General features: G+C 42.8%; 1 protein-coding gene across 2 annotated transcripts in view; it reads left to right on the plus strand.

Moving 5' to 3' along the window:
• ccdc92ba (coiled-coil domain containing 92Ba) overlaps window positions 1-20821 on the plus strand; it is a 75427-nt gene that overhangs the window by 9895 nt on the left and 44711 nt on the right. For both annotated transcript variants that reach the window (XM_048557004.2, XM_059655288.1), the window contains exon 2: window positions 5952-6099. In XM_048557004.2, coding sequence (XP_048412961.1) covers window positions 5970-6099 — 130 coding nt within the window. In that variant the 5' untranslated portion in view covers window positions 5952-5969. The remainder of the gene's footprint in view (window positions 1-5951; window positions 6100-20821) is intronic.

A 20821-nucleotide genomic window follows, 5' to 3' on the forward strand; every position in this document is an offset into this window, starting at 1 on the left:
GGAGATGAGGCTCAGACCAGCCTTGATACATTTGCAGGTCCAAGGCACTGAACACAATGTTCCTTTCTTACTTTTCCCTTGGAAACGCTGCAGTTGGTCTCAGTATCTTTCAGATGGTGAGGGCATAAGAATGCACCCAACGTACTAGTCCTGATTAACATCCATTGGTTAAATTCCCAGTGACAAGCAGATACCGCCTACCTACTAACCTCATCCCGCCCCCTTGACCTGTCCATCCTCCCCGGACTGACCTATCCCCTCCCTACCTCCCCACCCACACTCTCCTCTCCACCTATCTTCTCCTCTATTTGTCTTCAGTCCGCCTCCCCCTCTCTCCCTATTTATTTCAGAATCCTCTCCCCATCCCCCTTTTCTGATGAAGGGTTTAGGCCTGAAACGTCAGCTTTTGTGCTCCTGAGATGCTGCTTGGCCTGCTGTATTCATCCAGCTCCACACTTTGTTATCTTGGATTCTCCAGCATCTGCAGTTCTCATTATCACTGGTCTGTCTCATTTTGTATACTTCAAAACTGGAGGGCCAATTACCAATATTGAAGGGTTTCTCCTCTGAGAAAGGGTTTGATTTGGCTTTGCGCTTTAATCAAAAAAGAACAGATTCACTGGTAAGGACCACATATGCAAGTGTGGGCGTGGTATCAGAATGCAAGGTCAGCACACAGGTAGAGGATATTAGGGAATACATGGAGGCAGGGCAAAGGGAGATAGGGTAATTGGAGTGGATCCATACAGAGTGTAGCACGTGCTTCTGCTTGTTGGAATCCGTGGTCAACAGCGTTTCTTTGTTGAAGAACAAAAGAAGTGCTGTTGCTTTTCTCCCCTGCTTGAATTGCAAAACAATGATGAGAGCAGTCAGACTACCACTTGCACAGCTCTGCAAGCAGTTTCAGGAGGAGTGTGCAAGTGTGTCCTTGACTCAGATTTCAAGTTAGCACTCACTATCTGGTGAATTGAAACAAAAACAAAAAAATTGCTGGAAAAGCTCAGCAGGTCTGGCAGGATCTAAGCAGACAAATCTAGAGTTAACGTTTCGGGTCGAGTGACCCTTCCTCAGATTTCTGATTTCTCTCCACAGATGCTGCCAGACCTGCTGAGCTTTCCCAGCAATTTCTGTTCGCATTTCTAATTTACAGCATCTGCAGTTCTTTCAGTTTTTGTCCAGGGAATGGACCAGCCTCACCCGATATTTCTACCTGGATTGCTGGCAGATTGAATACACCACCTTGTAATTTCTTGACTCCCTGTTCTTCATAACCCGTCAGACAGATGTTCTGCTGATAGTCCAGCATTGCATCGAGCATCAGTGACTATGGGGCTAAGCGCTCTCATGATCAATTCTTTGCAAATTGTGAACTCCATCCCTTTGTCACTGAGATGCATTTTACTGGCATCACAGTTCTGTTTTTGATGGTTCAATTCTTATTCCAAGTAATCAATTATAACAGCATTTTCAATCCAGCACACCGAATAAAATATTCCACCTGGGATAATACTTTAAGTGAGAAAGCTTTTTTCTAATGAGGTTAGTTGGGAAACAGGAAGAAATACACATATTACTCAATGAGAAATGACATTGTTACCAGCACTATTTCATAACATTAATGTACACCAGCAATCCACTCACTGGAGGATTACGTACTTGTGAATCTATTTTGAAATATTCATATAATATTCTTCTTTTAACGATCGGTCAACTGTTTAGAAGTTAAAGCCCAAAGATGTGCAGGTTAGGTGGATTGGCCATGTTAAATTGCCCAAAATGTACAGGGATGCGCAGGCTTGGTGGGTTAGCCATGGGAAATGCAGGGTTACGGGGACAGGCCTGGGTGGGATGCCCTTCAGAGTGTCAGTGTGGACATGATGGGCCAAATAGCCTGTTTCCATGCATATTGATTCTGTGATTCTAAAGGCGCTTTACTCTGTCCAGAATCAGGGAGGGCAGAAATTTACACTGTAATAGGTTTTCCTGTCTGGAGTGGTAACTGCAAATGGAGACGTGGCCCATGTTGACCAAAAGATCCACCAGTTTCAATGATACCCACTGAAATGGTAAACTACAATGCCAACTACATTTGCAGATTTCCCTTCCCCTTTCCCCTGTTGGAACAGTTTCTCCTGATGATCATCAGTGCCTGTTGGCAAGCGCATCCCAGATTGATGAGCTGAAGATGAGAATAGCACCTTGGATAAAAATCAGAAACTGCTGGAAACATTCAGCAGGTCTGGCAACACCTTTGGAAGCAGAAATAGAGTTAATGTTTCAGGCCAGATTCGCGGTCGTTACCTTGAATCCCTAATTCTGTTTCAATTTTCTCCGCAGTTGTCACCAGAATTGCTGAGTATTTCAGCATTTTCTCCTTTGGGGGTGTATTTTGATTGTAGCCTCTGCAGTGTTTTGCATTTGTATAGCCTTTTTGGAGATGCCCCCAGAGAATCATACAGAACAGGAGGAACCCATTCAGGCAGCTGGACCTGTGCCAACTCTGTCAACGATGCCAGCCAATGAGGCACACCCTTATAAATATACTTGGTCTTGTTGTGCTGCTAATGAATATTTATAGAGAAAGCTGATGTGAGGAAATGTTAACTTTTATTTACTCATAGGATGTGGGCATCTCTGGCTTTGCCAACACTTATTGCCCATTGTTAATTGCCCAGGAGGCAGCTAAATGTCAACCACATTGCATGTGGGTTTGGAGTCACATGCATGCCAGACCAGGTAAGGATGGCAGATTTGCTTCTATAATGAACATTAGTGAACCAGATGGGTTTTTGTTTTGGACAATTGATCTATGGTCATCATTAGACTTTTAATTCCAGATTTTTATTGAATTCAAATTCTACCATCTACCATGGCAGGATTTGAACCCAGGTCCCAAGAACGTGAGCCAACTATCTAGATTAATAGCCTAGTGATAATACCACTAGACCATTGCACCCCAACTTAATTCAGGGAGCATCTTACTCAGGTTTCATCTTGCCATCAGGCTGCAAGAAAATAAAAGCAAAACCATGACAGAGAAATGATAAATACTGCCTAATGTGTATTAATGTCAGACTGAACTCCTTGTACCAAAACCCGCTTTCTACTATCCCTGCGACGAATAACCTGCCACATTTGTGGTGGAGGTACGTCAGTAAGGTTCACTTTGTAACGGGACTGGATGTTCATGAAAACATATGGGAACCTGATACAGAGAGAGACAGGAGGGGAGGACATTTTGCTACATATTCCTGGGATGATTTCCCGATGCAGGAGCTCCGAGCACCATAGAGACTGGGTACACCAACTGAAAATAAAAGTAGAATCCTGGAGAAAGGTGGTTGGAAGGATTTCACAGCATTACAGCCATAACCACAATATTGGCCATTGCATTGATGGTTGCAGCGGAGAAAGTAGTGCTGTACACAGTGAAGGAGGGATTTCTGTTTGAAGTTTGAAAGGGTTAATACTTGGGCAGGATGAAATAGGGACTCATTAGTCGTTTTTCAATAGAGATTCTGTTGTAAATTCATTGAGATTTTGACTTGGGGCTTGACAACCAATTAATGCGACAGCTTAAATTATGACGATGGGTTTCATGGACCAGACTTATATACCAAGGAGAATGGGAGTTTAATAGTGATTTACTGAGGTGTCTGAGATTGTCAGATGAGTTGATGGCATAGAAAGAAAGAATGTAGGGTCATTAGCCTTATGTTAGAGCCAGGGTAAGTTCACATTTCTTCATACAGATAGGATTAGAAATGAGAATCACCCCTTCCCCACTCCCAACCCAACCCCCCTTTTAAATAATTGGCTGGGGGGGGGATTCAATTGAAAAATTCAAAACTGAATTTGATAGGTTTTTGCTAGGTAACAGTATTAAAAGATATGGGATTGAGTGGAGTAGCTGGATTCAAAGTCGAGATTGGCCAGGATCTAATTGAGTGTTAGAAGCTGCGTGGGGCTCAATGGCCTACTCCTAGTCAGATAAGAAAAATGCAAAGCCTCAGCAGGTCACTTAGCATTGGAGGGTGTCTTTTAGGTGGGAATGTGCTTAGAACTGGATGAATAAGACCTGAGGAGGTCCTTACTGGGACCCACCAAACCAAGAAGCCAATCAGAAGGCAATAGGCAGATCTTACAAGATCGAATGGACCAAATTTTTCTTCTTTGTATTTTACCAAAGTGAGGTGAAGGTAAATAATGTCTGCCATAATTAATAATTTACAGTTGCCACAGGGGTTTCTCATTTCTGCATTGTTGTTTCTGCAAGGCCATTTATGTTTTGTGGTTCACATGAAATAAACAACATTTATGAAGGAACGTTAAAAAAACCAAACAACTATAAATGCAGGAAATCAGAAACAAAGCAAAATTGCTGGAGAAACTCAGCAGGTCTGGCAGCTTCTGAGAATGAGAGAAAGCAGAGTTACTGTTTCTGGTCCAGTGATACTTCTTCAGAACATTTATAAAAGTGTGCTTCCCTTCTTGAATTTAAGGGACACTACAATTTAGCGTGCACATGCAGGACTTTGCCTGTGGCTTTCAGGATCCTGCCATCAAGCTCATTGGCAGGTGACGTATGTTTTGCGGCTTAGCCATTGAATGGCCAGAATGCAGACTCGCCAGCCAATTAGTGATGGTGGGTGAACAGGCTATCCAAGGCAGAGGTCCAATCAGAAGTCTTCCAAAAGCAGAATTAGGATGCCATGTGAGAGTGTGTGAGACTTGACATATAAAATGGCCTTTGCGGCCACCCCAGGCTGTCCTCCAGCTGTTGGGCAGCATGGAGGAGTTGAAAGTCTTTGTTTCTGCCCTGAGCTAGAGCGTCCATGGTCACCTGGGGCAACTTGGAGCCTAACTGGGGAAATCCAATTGGCCTCCTTCTCTGGGCCCATAGTTATCTCAGTTGGTTACTGACAGTTTGCACAAGGATAGCTATCCTGCACCTGCATCCCATCACAGAACAGAAGGAGGCAACACAACTGACGATGACATATGATTCTCTATTCGTCCGCTTCAGTTCCTAACAATGACTGGGCCTTGAAACCCTCAACCACATGTTTGGCCGATGACACAGACAGACTGTGGTACCATCACTAGACTAGTAACCCAGAGGCCTTGGCTAATGTTTTTGGAGACATGGGTTCAAATCCCACATGGTAGCTGGTAGGATTTAAATGCTATGAATCAATTATAATTAACCAATTAATAAATGAATGGAATTGAAAGCTAGTTCTACCCGTGGTGATTAATAGTTAAAAACAAATAAAACGGCCAGGGTGATATGGTGGTGGGCAAACCGTTGGGTTCTGTGCGATAACACTTCCTGACATAAGAAGGAAAGGAATGAAAGCTAGTCCAAGTAATGGTGACCATGAAAACTGTCAATTTGTTGCAAAAACTCGTTTGTTTCATAAATTTCCTTTGGGGCTGAAAATTGCCACTCCTACCCAGACTGGCCTACACGGTTCCAAATTCTTGGTAATGTCTTGATTCTTGGGCGCAGGCTCAGAAGTTACTCAACTGATGCAAATAGGGATGGGCAGCAAATGCTGACCTTGCCAGTGATGTTTGCATCTCAGTTTAGAAATGCCAAAATCCATAATTTCTGATTTTACAACCGGAGCACTTTTCCAAGTGATATTTTATACACAGACACATGCGTAATCAGTTTAGTGCAGAATAGTAATGTATAATAAATTAAGCATTATTAAATTCACAGCATCATTTGAAAGCAAGAAGAATGGTTCTCTTGTGAAATGTTGTTCGTTGCAGAGGAACAGCAAGGGCACTGCCCTGGAGATCGGTGGGTTGAAATTAGCAGCTCATTCAGGTGCAAAGCCGAGGATTTATTGCAGTGTCCTTAAAGATCTCTGAACATGTTGACTATGCTTCACATCGTTGTCTCTCCTGATCATTAACCTGTCCTTTCCCTCCGGGCTCAGACTGTTTACCTCGTCACCATGGAGACTTCGTCTCTGGAGCGGCAGCTGCAGAGCGTTCAGCGCAACATTGCCTTCTTAAAGGGGGAACACATGGAACTACTGCATGGGCTGCACATGGAGATCCTGCAACTGCAGAAGCGCTGCACCGGTGAGTCTCTGTTGTCATGCTCAACCTGGAAGGAGGCGGGGGGGAGGGGTGTGGGGTGGCAAGGCGTGGGCAATCATGCCTTTGTTTTTGCGAGACTGAAACAGGGTGGCAAAGGTGCCAGATGACACCATTGTTTTGTCTTTCCTTGCCGTGACCAAGAAGAGTTGCTCCAGTCACTCGTGCCTCCTTTGAAAATTCTGAGCGGTTTTGGGCCCCATACCTCAGGATGGATGTACTGGCCCTGGAGTGGGTCCAGAGCAGGTTCCCGAGAGTGATCCCAGGCATGAAAAGGAACATTATAGAGCATAGAACAGTACAGCACAGTACAGACCCTTTGGCCCATGATGTGCCACCCTACTAAAATCAATCTACCCTGCATACCCTACATTTTGCTATCCTCCATTTGCCCATCCGAGAGTCGCTTAAAAGTCTCTAATGTATCTGACTCCACTACGACTGCCGGCAGTGCATTCCACACACCCACCACTCTCTGTGTGAAGAACCCACCTCTGACATCTCCACTGTACCTTCCTCCAATCACCTTAAAATTATGCTCCCTCATAATAGTCATTTCTGCCCTGGGAAAAAGTCTCTGTCTATCCATTCTATCTATGTCTTTCATCATCTTGTACACCTCTCACGTCTCATCCTTCTTCGCTCCAATGAAAAAACCCCTAGCTCTCTCAACCTTTCCTCATAAGACCTGCTCTCCAGTCCAGCCAGCATCCTGGTCAATCTCCTCCTCTCTAAAGTTTCCACATTCTTCCTACAATGAGGCAACCAGAACTGAACACAATATTCCAAGTGTGATCCAACCAGGGTTTTGAAGAACTGCAGCAAAACCTCGCGGCTCTTAAACCCAATCCCCCTGCCAATGAATGCCAACACACCAAATGCCTTCTTTACAAGCCTATCTTCTTGAGTAACAACTTTGAAGAATCTATGAATGTGGACCCCAAGATCCCTCTGTTCCTCCCCGCTGCCAAGAATCCTGCCATTAACCCTGTATTCTGCATTCAAATTCGACCTTCCAAAATGAATCACCACACACTTGAGGACTCCAGAGCTATACTCGATGGATTTTAGATGGATGACGGGGGATCTAATTGAAACTTATAGAATACTGAAAGGCTTGGGTAGAGTGGGTGTTGGGAAGATGTTTCCAATGGTAGGAGAGACTAGGAGCCAAGTTCACAGCCTTAGAGTAAAGGGAAGACCTTTGACAACGGAGATAAGGAAAAACTTCTTTGGCCAGAGAGTGGTGAATCTGTGGAAATCATTACCTTGGAAGGCTGTGGAGGCCATGTCATTGAGTATATTTAAGACAGAGATAGGTAGGTTCTTGACAGTCAAGGAGATCAAAGCTTATGGGGAGAAAGCAGAAGAATGGGGTTGAGAAACTTATCAGCCACAGTAGAATGGTAGACCTGACTCAATGGGCCAAATGGCCTAATTTCTGCCCCTGTGTCTTACAGTCTTATAATCTCCCGTGGCATTGTTCATGAATAGTCCAGGTGAAGCTGGGTGCTCTGAAGGTCGGTTGTGGGGTTGAAGGGAGAGGGAGGTTAGCATTGAAACCAAGAAGTAATTGCCTGCATCCAGAGTGCTGGCTGCCAGACCCATTGAGCTTCTCCAGCAATTTCTATTTTTGGTTCTGACTTCCAAACTGCAGGCTTAACTTTCAGCAGTGCTCATCTAGCATGCAGCTACTTGGAACGTGTTTAGTTCTACAGAACATGATATAAATGTCTATTATATCTAGATCTCTAAATCTTTCCTTCTTGCTTATCAGATGTTGGCATTGCTGTCATGGCCTGCATTTTTTGCCTATTCTTAATTGTCATTCAGCTGGTAGTGTTGAGTCACATTGTTGAGCTGCTATAGTCCGTGTGGTGTTTGTACACCTATTGTGCGAATATAAAGGAGCTGTAGGGTTTGGATTTACCAACAAGAGGACAGGTAATGTGGTTTCAAGTTAGGACAGTGTGTGGCATGGAGACGAATTCACTGGGATTCCCATAGGCCTGCTGCCCTTGTTTGCAGAGTGGTGAAGTTTATAAACTGCTGAATATATAAATCTAGACATTGAGTCACATTAGCAGGATATTGTTCAGGCAAAGATGAGTTGCAATATGATGCACTTTTATGCCGTCTGTGCTGTACTATTCAGTCATCTGTTCAGTGCAAGGGAGAGCTGTTAGCTGTAATTTAAGGAGGACCCATGATTTGTTTTTCCCAATTTCTCACAGGGTCTATCACTAAGCTAACCCACTGCTCTATAACAGATACAGTCACCTGCGCGTAGCTGTCACAGTAAAATTGCTGAATCCTTTAAATTCCACAGAATTCTATTACACCCAGCTTGCTAATAACTGCTGTCACCTTTCTAGTTTCCAACTTCAGTTAGACACTATCCAGGCCAGTATTTATTACTCAGCCCTAATTGCCTAGAGAGTCAACCACATTGCTGTGGTCTGGAGAGACACGTAGGCCAGACCAGGTAATGATGGCAGTTTCCTTCCCTAAAGGGTGTTAGTAAACCAGATGGTTCCATGGTCATCATTAAATTCCTAATTCCAGATATTTGTGGAACTCAATTCCATGGCAGAATTTGAAACCCAGTCCCCAGAACATTACCTGTGTCTCTGGAGTAATAGTCTAAGCGATAATACCACTAGGCCATCAACTCCCTTTAACCTATGCTGGCTGTGCCAGAGGTTTGGTTTGCAGAGGAATGGGCTGCAAGTAAATGCCAAAATGATCAGTGAATCACTAAAGTGAAATGTCGTAAAGATGATGTGAAGCTCTCTGGAGAAATTTGGCATTTTCAGCCTGGACAGGAATTGATCTCAGGGATGGTTTGGAGGTTACCAAAAGAAATGTAAGAGACTGATATTTAAATTTGCAGAAGTAGGACAAGGGGAACCCATAAAAGGCAAGTTTTGGACTGAGGCTGGGTAACAAATGTTTCCTTACACACTCGACTCATCTACTAATGGAATAACTCTTGCAGAGATCCGAGGGTCATTTTATGAACCAATTGTGTGCCACAATAGAGATGGGAGGAGGGAATTGCTAGGCCCATTGTGAATGGAACAAAGGGGCAGGAGGCTGCTATTTAATTGTCAATCTGCCTCACCGTTTGATGAGATCCTAACTGATCTGGGACCTTATTGCATGATTAGTCTTTCTCTAAATTCCTTAATACCTCCCATTAATAAAATTGGATCAGTCTCAGATTTAAAATGAATGATTGATTCAGTATTGATTACTGTCTGGAAAGTTATTTTAAACTTCTGTTGCTCCTTACGTGTAAAAAGAAATCTGAGCTTTACCTGAAGAGAAGATCCTCAGCCAGTGGAAACAACAGTTAATGTAATAAATGTTTTGAGATCACTTATTGGTTATCTAAATTTCTGGTTCTAAAAACCCTAGTTTATTATAAGAAAAGGAATGTGCGTTAAATTAGTCTCAGCATCTACCAAGCGTTAAACAGCAATAATGTTTCAGGTCAAGAGATAACAAAATGTAGAGCTGGATGAACAAAGCAGGCCAAGCAGCATTTTCACTAGAAATTTGCATAATCTCTTATAATTTAACCCTTGGGGTTTAAGCATCATTCTGGTATACGTGTGTAATACTGGGTTGGATGCATGCACTCAGACAGGCAGAATGACTTTCATTAGCCACATCGTCCCATCATTTTTCAGATGCTTTCTGACCGGTTAAGTTTTTTAATTATTCTGTCATAAAATGTGGTTGTCATGGCTGGACTGGCATTTGTGATCCATCCTTTATTGTTCTTGAATTGAGTGGCTTGTGAGACCATTGCAGAGAGAAGTTAAGAGTCAATTACATTGCTGTACGTCTGCAGACACATGTGGGCCAGACCAGGTGAAACAGCAGATATCCTTTCCTGCAGGACATTTGACATGAATTGTCCAAGTTTAAAAAAAACCTCAATTATACTTAATTCATAGAAGTAGTGACTTGCAAGCCTAAGAGTTCCATAGCACTGTTTTAATATAGGCTCCCCATTTAAAACATTAAGCAGCATGTCTCTAACCACTGACTCATTTCACATTTCCAGCATTTACCATTTTGATTTCTAGTTCTCACATTTCTGTTAAATTCTGAGGCAGATTTAACATTACGCTGTGTTTGATCTAAAGTAGCAACGTACACTTAGATCTGATTGACCATGAAAATGGTGAATACTGCTCTCACTGGTTCCCTCATCTCGAAGTGAATAATTTTACACAGGCTTTGAATGTCGCCCAATGAGCACTGTGTCTGCCTTAAAAATTGTCAATCTGGTCTGGCCTTGCAATAAACACATTTGTAGCTGCACAGAAAGTTTTATTTTTATAATGATCTCATCCAGCACACTGACATTTCATCCCCATTGAAACTGTATCATTAGAGGGCAGGGGACGATGAGACTGTCTGTCTGTTTGGGCAGCTATTAGTGAACTGCATTGATTGCTCAGCTTCTTCTGTAGTGGGTCACTAGTAACTGCTGGAGGTAAATCTGCTGTGCATTTTAGTAAAACAAACAAAGGAAAGACTTATAGAATTAAAAGTATGCCTCTGGGTAGTGTTGTAGAACAGAGACCTGGGTGTTCAGATACATAATTCTTTGAAATTTACATCAGAGGTAGACAGGGTGGTTAAGAGGGCGTTTAACACATTAGTCTTCATTGCCCAGCACAGGAATTAGGACATTATGTTGAGGTTGTACAGGACACTGGTGAGGCCTCTTCTGGAGTACTGTGCGCAGTTCTGGTCCACCTGTTATAGGAAGGAGGATAATATTAAGCAGGAGAGGGTTCGGAAGAGATTTACCAGGATGTTGCCAGGAGTGGAAGGTTTGAGTTATAAGAAGAGGCTGGAAAGGCTGGGACATATTTCAATGGAGCAAAGGAGGTTGATGGGTGATCTTATAGAAATTGATAAAATAATGAGGGGGATAGATAAGATGGATGGCAGGTATCTTCACCCTACCCTAGGGTGGGGGATTTCAAGACGGGGGGGCATATTTTTAAGGTAGAGGAGAAAGATTTAAAAAAGGACAAGAGGGGCATTTTGTTTTAAGCACAGAGAGTGGTTTGTGAGTGGAATGAACTTCCAGAGGATGTGATGTACGTGGGTCCAGTTACAACATTGAAAACATATTTGGATAAGAATAAGATATGTTTGGAGGGAAATGGACTGAGCGCATGCCAATGGGACTAGTTTGGTTTGGGAGTATGTTTGGCATGGACTGGTTGGACCAAAGGGTCTGTTTCCGTGATGTATGACTCTAGACTTGAGCTCAACCTGAAGTGCATTTTCCTCAGGGGTAAGTGATCCTGCCTGCAAACATCAGGGAGGGATCAGGCAGTTTATGGCTGCTCCATCTCTGATACTGCGGATAACCGAGGCTGAGACATGGATCAGTCACTTGTAGATGGAAAGGAAGCGAATGGCAATGGCAGGACAGGAAACCAAAATCACAACGATGTGGCAGACCAGGAAAGTATAAAGCACGATCCAGCAGTGCCGATAGTGGACACCTCCTATTCGTGTTGCACATTAAGTACCTGAAGGAATCTTATTCAGTGTATTTGTGTTGTGATGTGCACATACATGTAAAGGTGCATATTGTAAACTGCTGTCCATCACTATCAGCTGGGCGATAGATAGTGGATGTACAGTCCCATGCCTCTGACAGAACAAAGCAGTAAGCCTACAGACCAGGTGTCTCCACCTAAATCCCAGGTACCCCTTGGTGTCAGGACCATCCCTGTATCCACGTTGTGGCCAGTGAACTTGAATTCATATTTTGCTTTCTTCCTACAGAGGCTGCCAGGCCTGCTGAGTTTCTCCAGCAATTTTGATTTTTGTTTTAGATCTCCAGCATCCACTGTTCTTTGTTTCATTTTAGTGAGTTAATGCTGCCAGCTTACCTGCATTATTTTTAATTTGTACAATTCAAATGAAAATGGATCAGAGGTCAAGCTTTTTTATTGAACAGGTTTGAGCTTAGTTTATTACCAGCAACTGCTGAAGGTTCCTAATGAAGGTATTAACTAAGAAAGACCGACGAAGATGAAAACAAAAACAGCCATGATTTTAAAAAAAGAACATTTGAGAAGGAAGTCTCTGTTAGGGTCCTTTGCTTGAGTCCCTTACTGCTGTAGTGAAGAAGTTAACAATTGATGTTGGATCTGGCAGATGTGATGACTTCTGTAGGTGTTTTCTGGCACCAGTGGACTCAGCCAGTCAGCAGACTTTGGGACAGAAAAGCGTCTCCTTGCTCTTCACCAGTGCTATGGTTTTGGTAGTTTCTTACTGCTTAACTTTCCTTCAACAGAGCAGTATTCAGCCTTTCTCTTCTCCTCCCCCAATTAAAAAAACCCTCAGAGGGTGGTTCTCAGAGGAGCCTTTTTGAGGCAGTGCGCACCATTTGGGCTAACCAATCCATTTACGCATAATTTCAACCAGCAGCAGAGTTTGCCCTAGACCGCTAACTCGTTTTTCAAACCGTGTGGGTCTGATTAACCCATGTCCTGAAGCTAAACTCATCTGTTACATTTTAACTGAGGCATCAGCTTTCCAGACCCTTTATCCTTCCAACTTGAATGGCTCTGATGTTGGTGTTTGTTGGGGACATGGAGAGCTGTTGGCACCTTGGAAGCCCAGAGTGTTGCCCAGAGTAAATTGCAAATGTCTCCACTTCCTAACTTAAGACTGAGGTAATACACTTCAATAAGTTTTGAAATAGCCCAGTGTAACAGACATGGTCTGCTGTGGCCTCCATCTTGATCAGGCTTTCTGAAACTTAATGTCCAGTGTACATATTTTAAAGTGGAAACGTCCCTTTAACATGTGTTTTTCTTAAAACCCTACAGTATCAGAATGGCCTGTTTGTAAGATCTGTACCTAGTGCTGTTCAGGGATTTGGAAATGCCAGCTAGGGTAAGAAAATTCTTGCCAAGGAATAACGCTATTGGCAAAAAAGACGATCACTGATTTAGAATGCAAACAGATAGAAGCTTTATTGCATAATAAAAACTGATACTTACTATTTCTCTAGTTGAGACCTGACACAATACACTTGTCTAATGTGTGTCAGTCTTCCTTTCCAAGGCTCCCTGGATCTCCTCTTGGTTATTTGACCCTGGTCTCTTCAAGAATCCCTACAGTGTGGAAACAAGCCCTTCAACACAACAATTCCACACTGACCCATCCCCCTATAATCCACCTCCGCAGCACGGGCAATTTAGCATGGTTTATCCACCTAGCCTGTACATCTTTGGATTGTGGGATGAAACCAGAGCATGCGGAGGAAACCCACAGAGACACGGGGAGAATGCACAAATTCCACACAGACAGTCACCCGGGGGTGGAATCAAACACGGGTCCCTGATGCTGTGAGGTGGCAGTGCTAACCGCTGAGCCACCATGCCAATGTCTTTCACATGCTGTAACTATAACTGCATCCACCACTTCTTCAGAAAGTGCTAGGGATATTTTTGTGTTGATCTGCAGGGATAGACCGGGTCTCAGTTTAAGATCTCATCCAAAAGTGAATTCCCTTTAAAATAGAAGGTTATGAGATTAGATCCCACTCCAGACACTTGACCACACAATCCACATTGTTGCCAGTGTGACACTGAGGGAACACTGCACTGTCAGTGTTAGCTACAAAGTGGGTAACAAATAGACTCTGCATGTGCTTCACTTGACCCAGTGGGGCTGGTATGGAATTGGAACTTGGGCATTGTTTCCCTACATTAGGTGAGGTGCTGTCACCTGCTGTGCCTGAGCTATTGAAGTACTCAGAGGGCCCTGTATTAGAGTAATCCATCTCACTTCAGGCACCTTGACATGTAGGGCGTAGGGAACAAAATTGTTCATTTTTATTCCTGTTTCTCATCCAAAATCTATGATAATCAATTTCGAACCAGATATTTGAAAACATAGACCGTAAAAACAAGAAGTGTATGGATTTTGTAAGGTCACCAAATAGGACATATCACTTTTGGGCACGGACTGGTTGGACCGAAGGGTCTGTTTCTGTGTTGTATGACTCTTATAATTCTGCGTTTCCGTCACCAAATGGACTATGGGCTTGTGGTCAGCTACAAAGTTCTTGAAACATCCCTAGGTGCCATATAAATGCAGGTTTTTTTCTTGTAAGTTAGGCTTTGATTTAAGGATTAACATCTGAAATCAGGTGGGAATGGGGCCACTGTTTATTTTAGAAAAAAGTATTTTGACTCATTCCTATTGCCTCAGTAGCTTTAGCCTTCTGCTATGCTTAGTCAAAATTTAATCAGCCAACCTTAAAGGACTCTGAAACCCAATGTGAAATACCAATGAAATAGTTGCTCATCAAAAACATGCACTTGCTAAGGAATGACAAAATGTTTTTGGTCTATTTAATGTATTACTGTACGTGACAAACACATGATACTAAATGTGTTCAGAGGGTACAGCAGTGTAAATATATTTTCTGAGTTCTTTTGATGCAACTGAAGGGAAATGAAGAATAAGGGGACATAACCTCAAAATTTGGGAGAAGAACTCAAAACCATTTTTCCACACGCAATGTACAGAGGAAATCTGGAATTCTGTCCACAATTCTAAACATCTGAGGACAACTGGTCATTTCAAGACTGAGGTCAATCATCTTTTGTTGGTTAAGGGAATCTGAGATTATGGAGCAGTAGGGCACAGATTAACTCTGATCTAGCTAAACAGTAGCACAGGTTTAGTATTCTACCCATAATCAGTCAGTCAGCATTTAACTGTTCCTCCAATCCTGTTCCTAATGCGACCATTATTGTGACAATGTTAACGCAGGAAGATTCACTAAATCAAACCTAGGATAGTTGAGCCCTTTGCCATTATCACTTGAACAGTGCTGCTCATGTAGACTCCAAAACCACCGAAGTCATGTCTGTATTATACTTGATGAAAAACGCTGGAGTAGACCTTCTTGAGACTAGCCCAGTCCCACACTGTGGCTCAAAGGTCCAAAAATGTGTTAATGATGATGGAGCTAATCCAAAACGCCTGTGCTTCCCTTTTATAGAACATAGAACATAGAAAAGTATAGCACAGTACAGCCCTTCGGCCCACGATGTTGTGCCGTGGAATAATCCTAATCCAAAAATAAAATAACCTAACCTACATTCCCCTCAATTCACTGCTGTCCATGTGCATGTCCAGCAGTCGCTTAAATGTCACTAATGACTCCGCTTCCACGACTACCACTGGCAAAGTATTCCATGCGCCCCTTTTAGATGTGAGAATGTCAATTGAGGCACAAGGTTAATAAATAAGAGCCAACGTTATGTTGACAAGTGTGAAGGGCATAGCAGCATTGTGTGTTTCTGTCAAAACCAAAGCAAACTTCATTGCTGGCAATTAGATCAGACGAGGAAGTTCAATACTATATCAAAATCAGACACCTCAGCTGAGCCATGAGTCCATTGTAGCAATCTCATCTCTGAGCCAGAACCCAACCCTGAAACTTGTGCATAAAGACCAGATAGGAACTTCAGTGCAGCAATGTCAGGGTATCGTACTGTCCTATTGCTCGGGGCCCTGCCTTCCTTTTTTGTTATTCATCCATGAAAAATGAGTGTTGCTGGCTAGGCCAGCATTTATTGCCCATTTCTGATTACTTAGAAAGAAGAGTAAATCACATTGCTGCTGACCTGAAGGTCAGACCAGGTAAAGATGACAGATTTCCTTCCCAAAAGAACACTGGTGAACCAGATGGGTTTTTACAATAATCTGTAGTGGTTACATGGTCACCAGTAGGCTAGCTTTTCTAAAAAACAATCAGATGTGATTCAAACCCATGTCCACAAAGCAGCCTGTGGTTCTGGATTTTCTAGTTTACTGATATTACCACTTCACTGGTACCTTCCTTGCTAAGTAGCTGTAAAACATCCCGTGATAAATTTTGAAGTAGAGCCATCAGTCCTGTCCTCATGTAGTGGGAGCTTGCTGTACACAAATTAGCTGCTGCAGCATATTAAACAAATACTGCACTTCATAGATAATTAAGAATTAAAGCTGTTTAGTTTGTGAAGGTGTTGCATAAATACATTAAATTAAACAAAGAACTGTGGATGCTGGCAATCTGAAATAAAAAAATAATTACTGGAGAAACTCAGCAGGTCTGGCATCATCTGTGGGAAGAAAGCAGAGTTAACGTTTCAAGCCCAGCAGAACAGGGTCCTCAACTTAAAACGTTAACTCTGCTTTCTTCCCACAGATGATGCCAGACCTGCTGACTTTCTCCATAAATACAAGTTTTTCTTGTCTTTGAGTAAATTTTGTATTTTGTACATGGTCTCTCATGCTTGTTAAAATTTCTTTGTCTAATCCTTCAATTATTTCTCCAATTAATTTAACTTAGTACTGTGGATAGATAGAAGTGGGGACTGTTCTGCTTGAAGGAGAGAAAGTTGAGAAGAGGTCTGATAGAGATATTCAAAATTTCGGGAGGCCGAGATAGAGTGGGTCAAGAGAAATTGTTCCCACTGATGGAATGATCAAGAGAGGCAAAGAATTAAGATAATTGGCAAAAGAAGCAACTGTTATGGACCAAACCAGACTCCCTCAAAATGTGTTAAGAAAATAATCGAGACTGTAACATTTTCTTGTTTAAAAGGTCCGAGTCAGACATTGCATTCCAGATGCAATTCAATTGGTCAAACTACCAAATTTGAAGCAAAACACACATTATTCATATAGTATGGTTAAAATGCAACAAAACAAAGAAGAAATTGGAATAACTTCACTCTCTTGGAAAACTTAACAGAATAATAGATTATTTAATTAGTAGACGGCAACTGTTCCAGTATAGTAACATCCAATAAACACACCCTTGACAAAGGCAACTTCAGCAAAATAGACTGTCTTCAGGCAGTTCTCCAGTCCAGGGGGAAAAACATCGAGAGAAAACTCTGTGAGAGAGTGTAGCAGGGAAAGATGTGCTGCAGCTTCCAAACCCAGCTTCAAGATTGCAGCAACTATTGCTACTGAAAATGAAAACTAAAAATCCTGGTTCTGTAGGATCTTGCCCCACCCATTCAGGCTGCTTCTATTGTTCCAACTTTTTAAAAAAAAAACCTAAGACACCTCAAACTGCTAACTGTAACAGCTCTGAGTAGACCTCACAGCATCTCTTTCTCAAGGTTTCTTCATAAAAAGAACTCAGGACATTGTAAAGCATATTGTCACACAATGTGTTGTTAAGATTTGGAATGTGTTGCTGAGAATGTGGAGGAGGCAGGTTCTGTTGAGCTACCCAAGAGAGAATTGGCATGTTGACCCTGCACGTTCTTCCTTTTCTGGTTATGGGGCTGGAGGGGATGAGGACGAAGTTGCTCATTCAGAAAGCCAGTACCGACATGATGGGCTGAATAATCTCTTGCAGTGCTCTACCAATTGTGTGACTATTCACTGAGGCTTGAGAAGGAAATTTGACCCCTGGGGGTAGGGAGAAAGGGCAGCCATTCCTAAGCACACCCTTGTTTCCTCATCCACGGTCGAAAGGTTGGCCACTTTTCGAATTTCTACTTGATCCCAATTGTTTCAGACTCTGAAGGGGACTGGAAATTGCTCAGAATATGTAGTATGATCCATCACGGAGCCAAATCTTAGTAATTGGAAGTGGAGACAGACAATATCACAGTTCTCCCCCATTAGACTAGAAACCTGAGAGGTGACTTGTAATGCACAGTAACACACATGACTTTCACCAACCATCTGAGGACAAAGCAAAAGAGTCTTTTGCAACCTACTGCCATCTCTGTGAGTAATGGTTTTCCAATGTAGCCGCTGGAGGAATGACAGTACCTGTGAGCTCAGTCTAGAGTCTCTCTCTCTCTCTCTCTCTCTCTCTCTCTGTGTCCCTCTGTCTGTCTCTCTCTCTCTCTCCCCAGTAAGTGAGTGCACAGTTCAAAGTCACTGAATTCTGCAAGTACAATGCGGTTTGAGAGGAACTTAAAGCATTAGGTTAGCTGCCAGTAAACTATTGACTGAAACCCAATCTGTACTGAACAGTGCAGGAATGCAGCCGAGGATAATGTGGTAATGCTGAATCAGAGCATTCTGAATCACAAGTAATACCTTATGATGGCATGTTGCATTCCATATTGCTGCTGTCTTCTTAGCGAACTAGTGAGATACTGGGTTACATGCATTGAACAACAACAACTTCCATTCGTGTAGCACCTTTAAAGTAGTGAAATGCTACAAGGCACTTCATGGGAGCATTATAAAAAGTTTTTGCAAGGTGATATTACGACATGTGACCAAAAACTTGATCAAAGGGGGATGCTTTTAAGGAGATGCTTTAAGGAAAGAGTGGTAGTGAGGTATAGAAAAGGTTTACCAGAGCCTGGCATCCAGATAGCTAACGACACGGCCACCAGTGATGGGAATGACATTTGGGGATGTAAGAGAGGCCAAAACTGAGGGAAGCTCTAATATCATGGAGTATTGTGAGGTTGCAAGAGATTAGAAAGATACACCTCCCACCCCCCACCCCCCCACCCCAGACCCTGTGTATTTCTGAAAATAAGAATGCAAGATTCAAAATCAGACACTTCCTGTTGTGTTGGACAATATGTCAAGGATTACTGGGCTAAAATCTTAGTTTTGTCACTAATGAATGAGTGGAAAATCTGTGTTTAAACAAAGGACATAGAGCCAGAACATAATCTCAGTGTATGGGGGCAGAGTGGGAGCCTGTGCTTTCAATGGTGTACCCCTACGATGAAGTTATTTGTGCTTACTAAGAATTAGTGACCCTCTCTATATTTTTTTCACAGGCTGCTTTAACATCTAGGCCTACTCCCTACGCCTGCTTCAATTTCATGTTATTTCCTGAGCGTTACATTGAGCAATATCCTCTGTATGTGTGTCAATCAGCTGAAGCACATTTAATTTTCTTATATTTCTAATTTATATTTTAGTTTAGATCAATGATTATTGTATTTGGGAGTTTTTATTCTCAAATATGTTTGTTAAGAATGGAATGGAGGAAGGATTGGTATATTTTGGTTTCACGATTGTGCAAAACAGGTTTTGTGATTGAAGTTATGTATTTGTCGCTAAGGCTCACTCCCTCCAATGCCCAGACAAGGGAGGAGATTGGTCTATCAATAGAGTTATGGGAGTCAGTGTTTTTATACTCATTTGGCTGCTTTTTCCAAACACAGTCATTTATGTTTTGCTGTCCTGGTCTTTTGTCTTCCTCCCTGCTCCTCTTCCTATCAACCATCTTTCCAGTTCAACCTTCATTCCCGACAGTGATCTGTCACTACAACTGCAAACGCTGCTAATATTCTCAATAGATTCCCCCCGACACAGGTTCTTCAGTTCCTCTCTTGGGATGCTCCAGTACGCCCATTGAAACTACCAACTAGTCTCCTAACCCTCAAGCTGTCCTATAACAGTCACCTATTCGCTGTCCTGCCCAGAGTGCCCACAGGGTGCCTACCTTGCCAACCTCACTTCTGGCGTTCTCACCCCAGCCACCACTGCCAATGGATTAATTGTCACGCCTGGAGAGGAAGGAAGCCTTATTCTCTTCATCACGGAGGCAGGCCACTTCCATTTCCACTTCATCGTGGCTCCACTAATCCATCATGGAATGTTAGCCCATGCGTTTTTCACTTCTGACTTGCACATTCCAGTGGTGCCTGGTCAGCCTCCTGTCCATTAACATCAGCCCGTCCAAAATCCTTCCTCCTGGACCCTATCCAACATTAACCCAGCTCACCATGACCTTGCTAACCATCCAACGCCTTAAACTTAAAATCCCTTCATGATTTCACCTCGCATTTTCCTCATAACCCACTGCAGCACCTAGATGGTGCATTGTTTTGGTTTTGACCTTTATGCATTCTCTTTCCTAACATTTATCTCAGCCACACACTATAGAAAACCCCTTCTGCTTAAAATAGACCCGCTTTAAAACTCTTTTGGTCATCCTTCCTGAAAATTTGCTCTTCCATGTCTTGACATTCTTTTTTTATTCCTTCATGTGATATGAGCATATTAGCAATTCCCTTTCTGCCCTTGAGGTGCATTCCATGGGGAGTAAATACACCAAAGAAAGGGAGTTCAGAATTTTGACCCAGTGACGGTGAAAGAACCACGTGAGATAGTTTCAAGTCAGGATGGTGAGTGGCTTGAAGGGAAGCCTGTAAGTAGTGGTGTTCCCATGTATCTTGGTGTTCTTCTTGGTGATCATAATAGCAGTCATAGGTTTGGAAGGTGCTCTAAAAGACACTTGGTGAGTTATGGCAGTGTATCTTATAACAATTGGTGCCACTGTGCATCAAAGCTGGAGAGAGTGAATATATAAAGGCAGTTGATGGGGTGCCAGTCAGTTGGGCTGCTTTGTCCTGGATAGTGTCAAGATTCTTGAGTGGTGTTAGAGCTGTACTCATCCAGACAAGTGGGGAGAATTCCATCACCCTCCTGACCTGTGCCTTGGAGATGATGGACAGGCTTTGGAGAAGCCTCTTTTACTTGCAGCAGGATTCCCAGCCTCCAACCTGTGGCTCTTATAGCCACAGTACTGATATGGCTGGTTCAGTGTCCGTTCTGGTCAGTGGTACTCCCCAGGATGTTGATGTTGGAAGCATTTCCCAATGGTAAGGCCAAGAGGCAATGGTTGGATCTTGCCTTGTTGGGGATGGTC

This window comes from Stegostoma tigrinum, chromosome 27, assembly GCF_030684315.1.
Source record: "Stegostoma tigrinum isolate sSteTig4 chromosome 27, sSteTig4.hap1, whole genome shotgun sequence".
Taxonomy (NCBI): domain Eukaryota; kingdom Metazoa; phylum Chordata; class Chondrichthyes; order Orectolobiformes; family Stegostomatidae; genus Stegostoma; species Stegostoma tigrinum.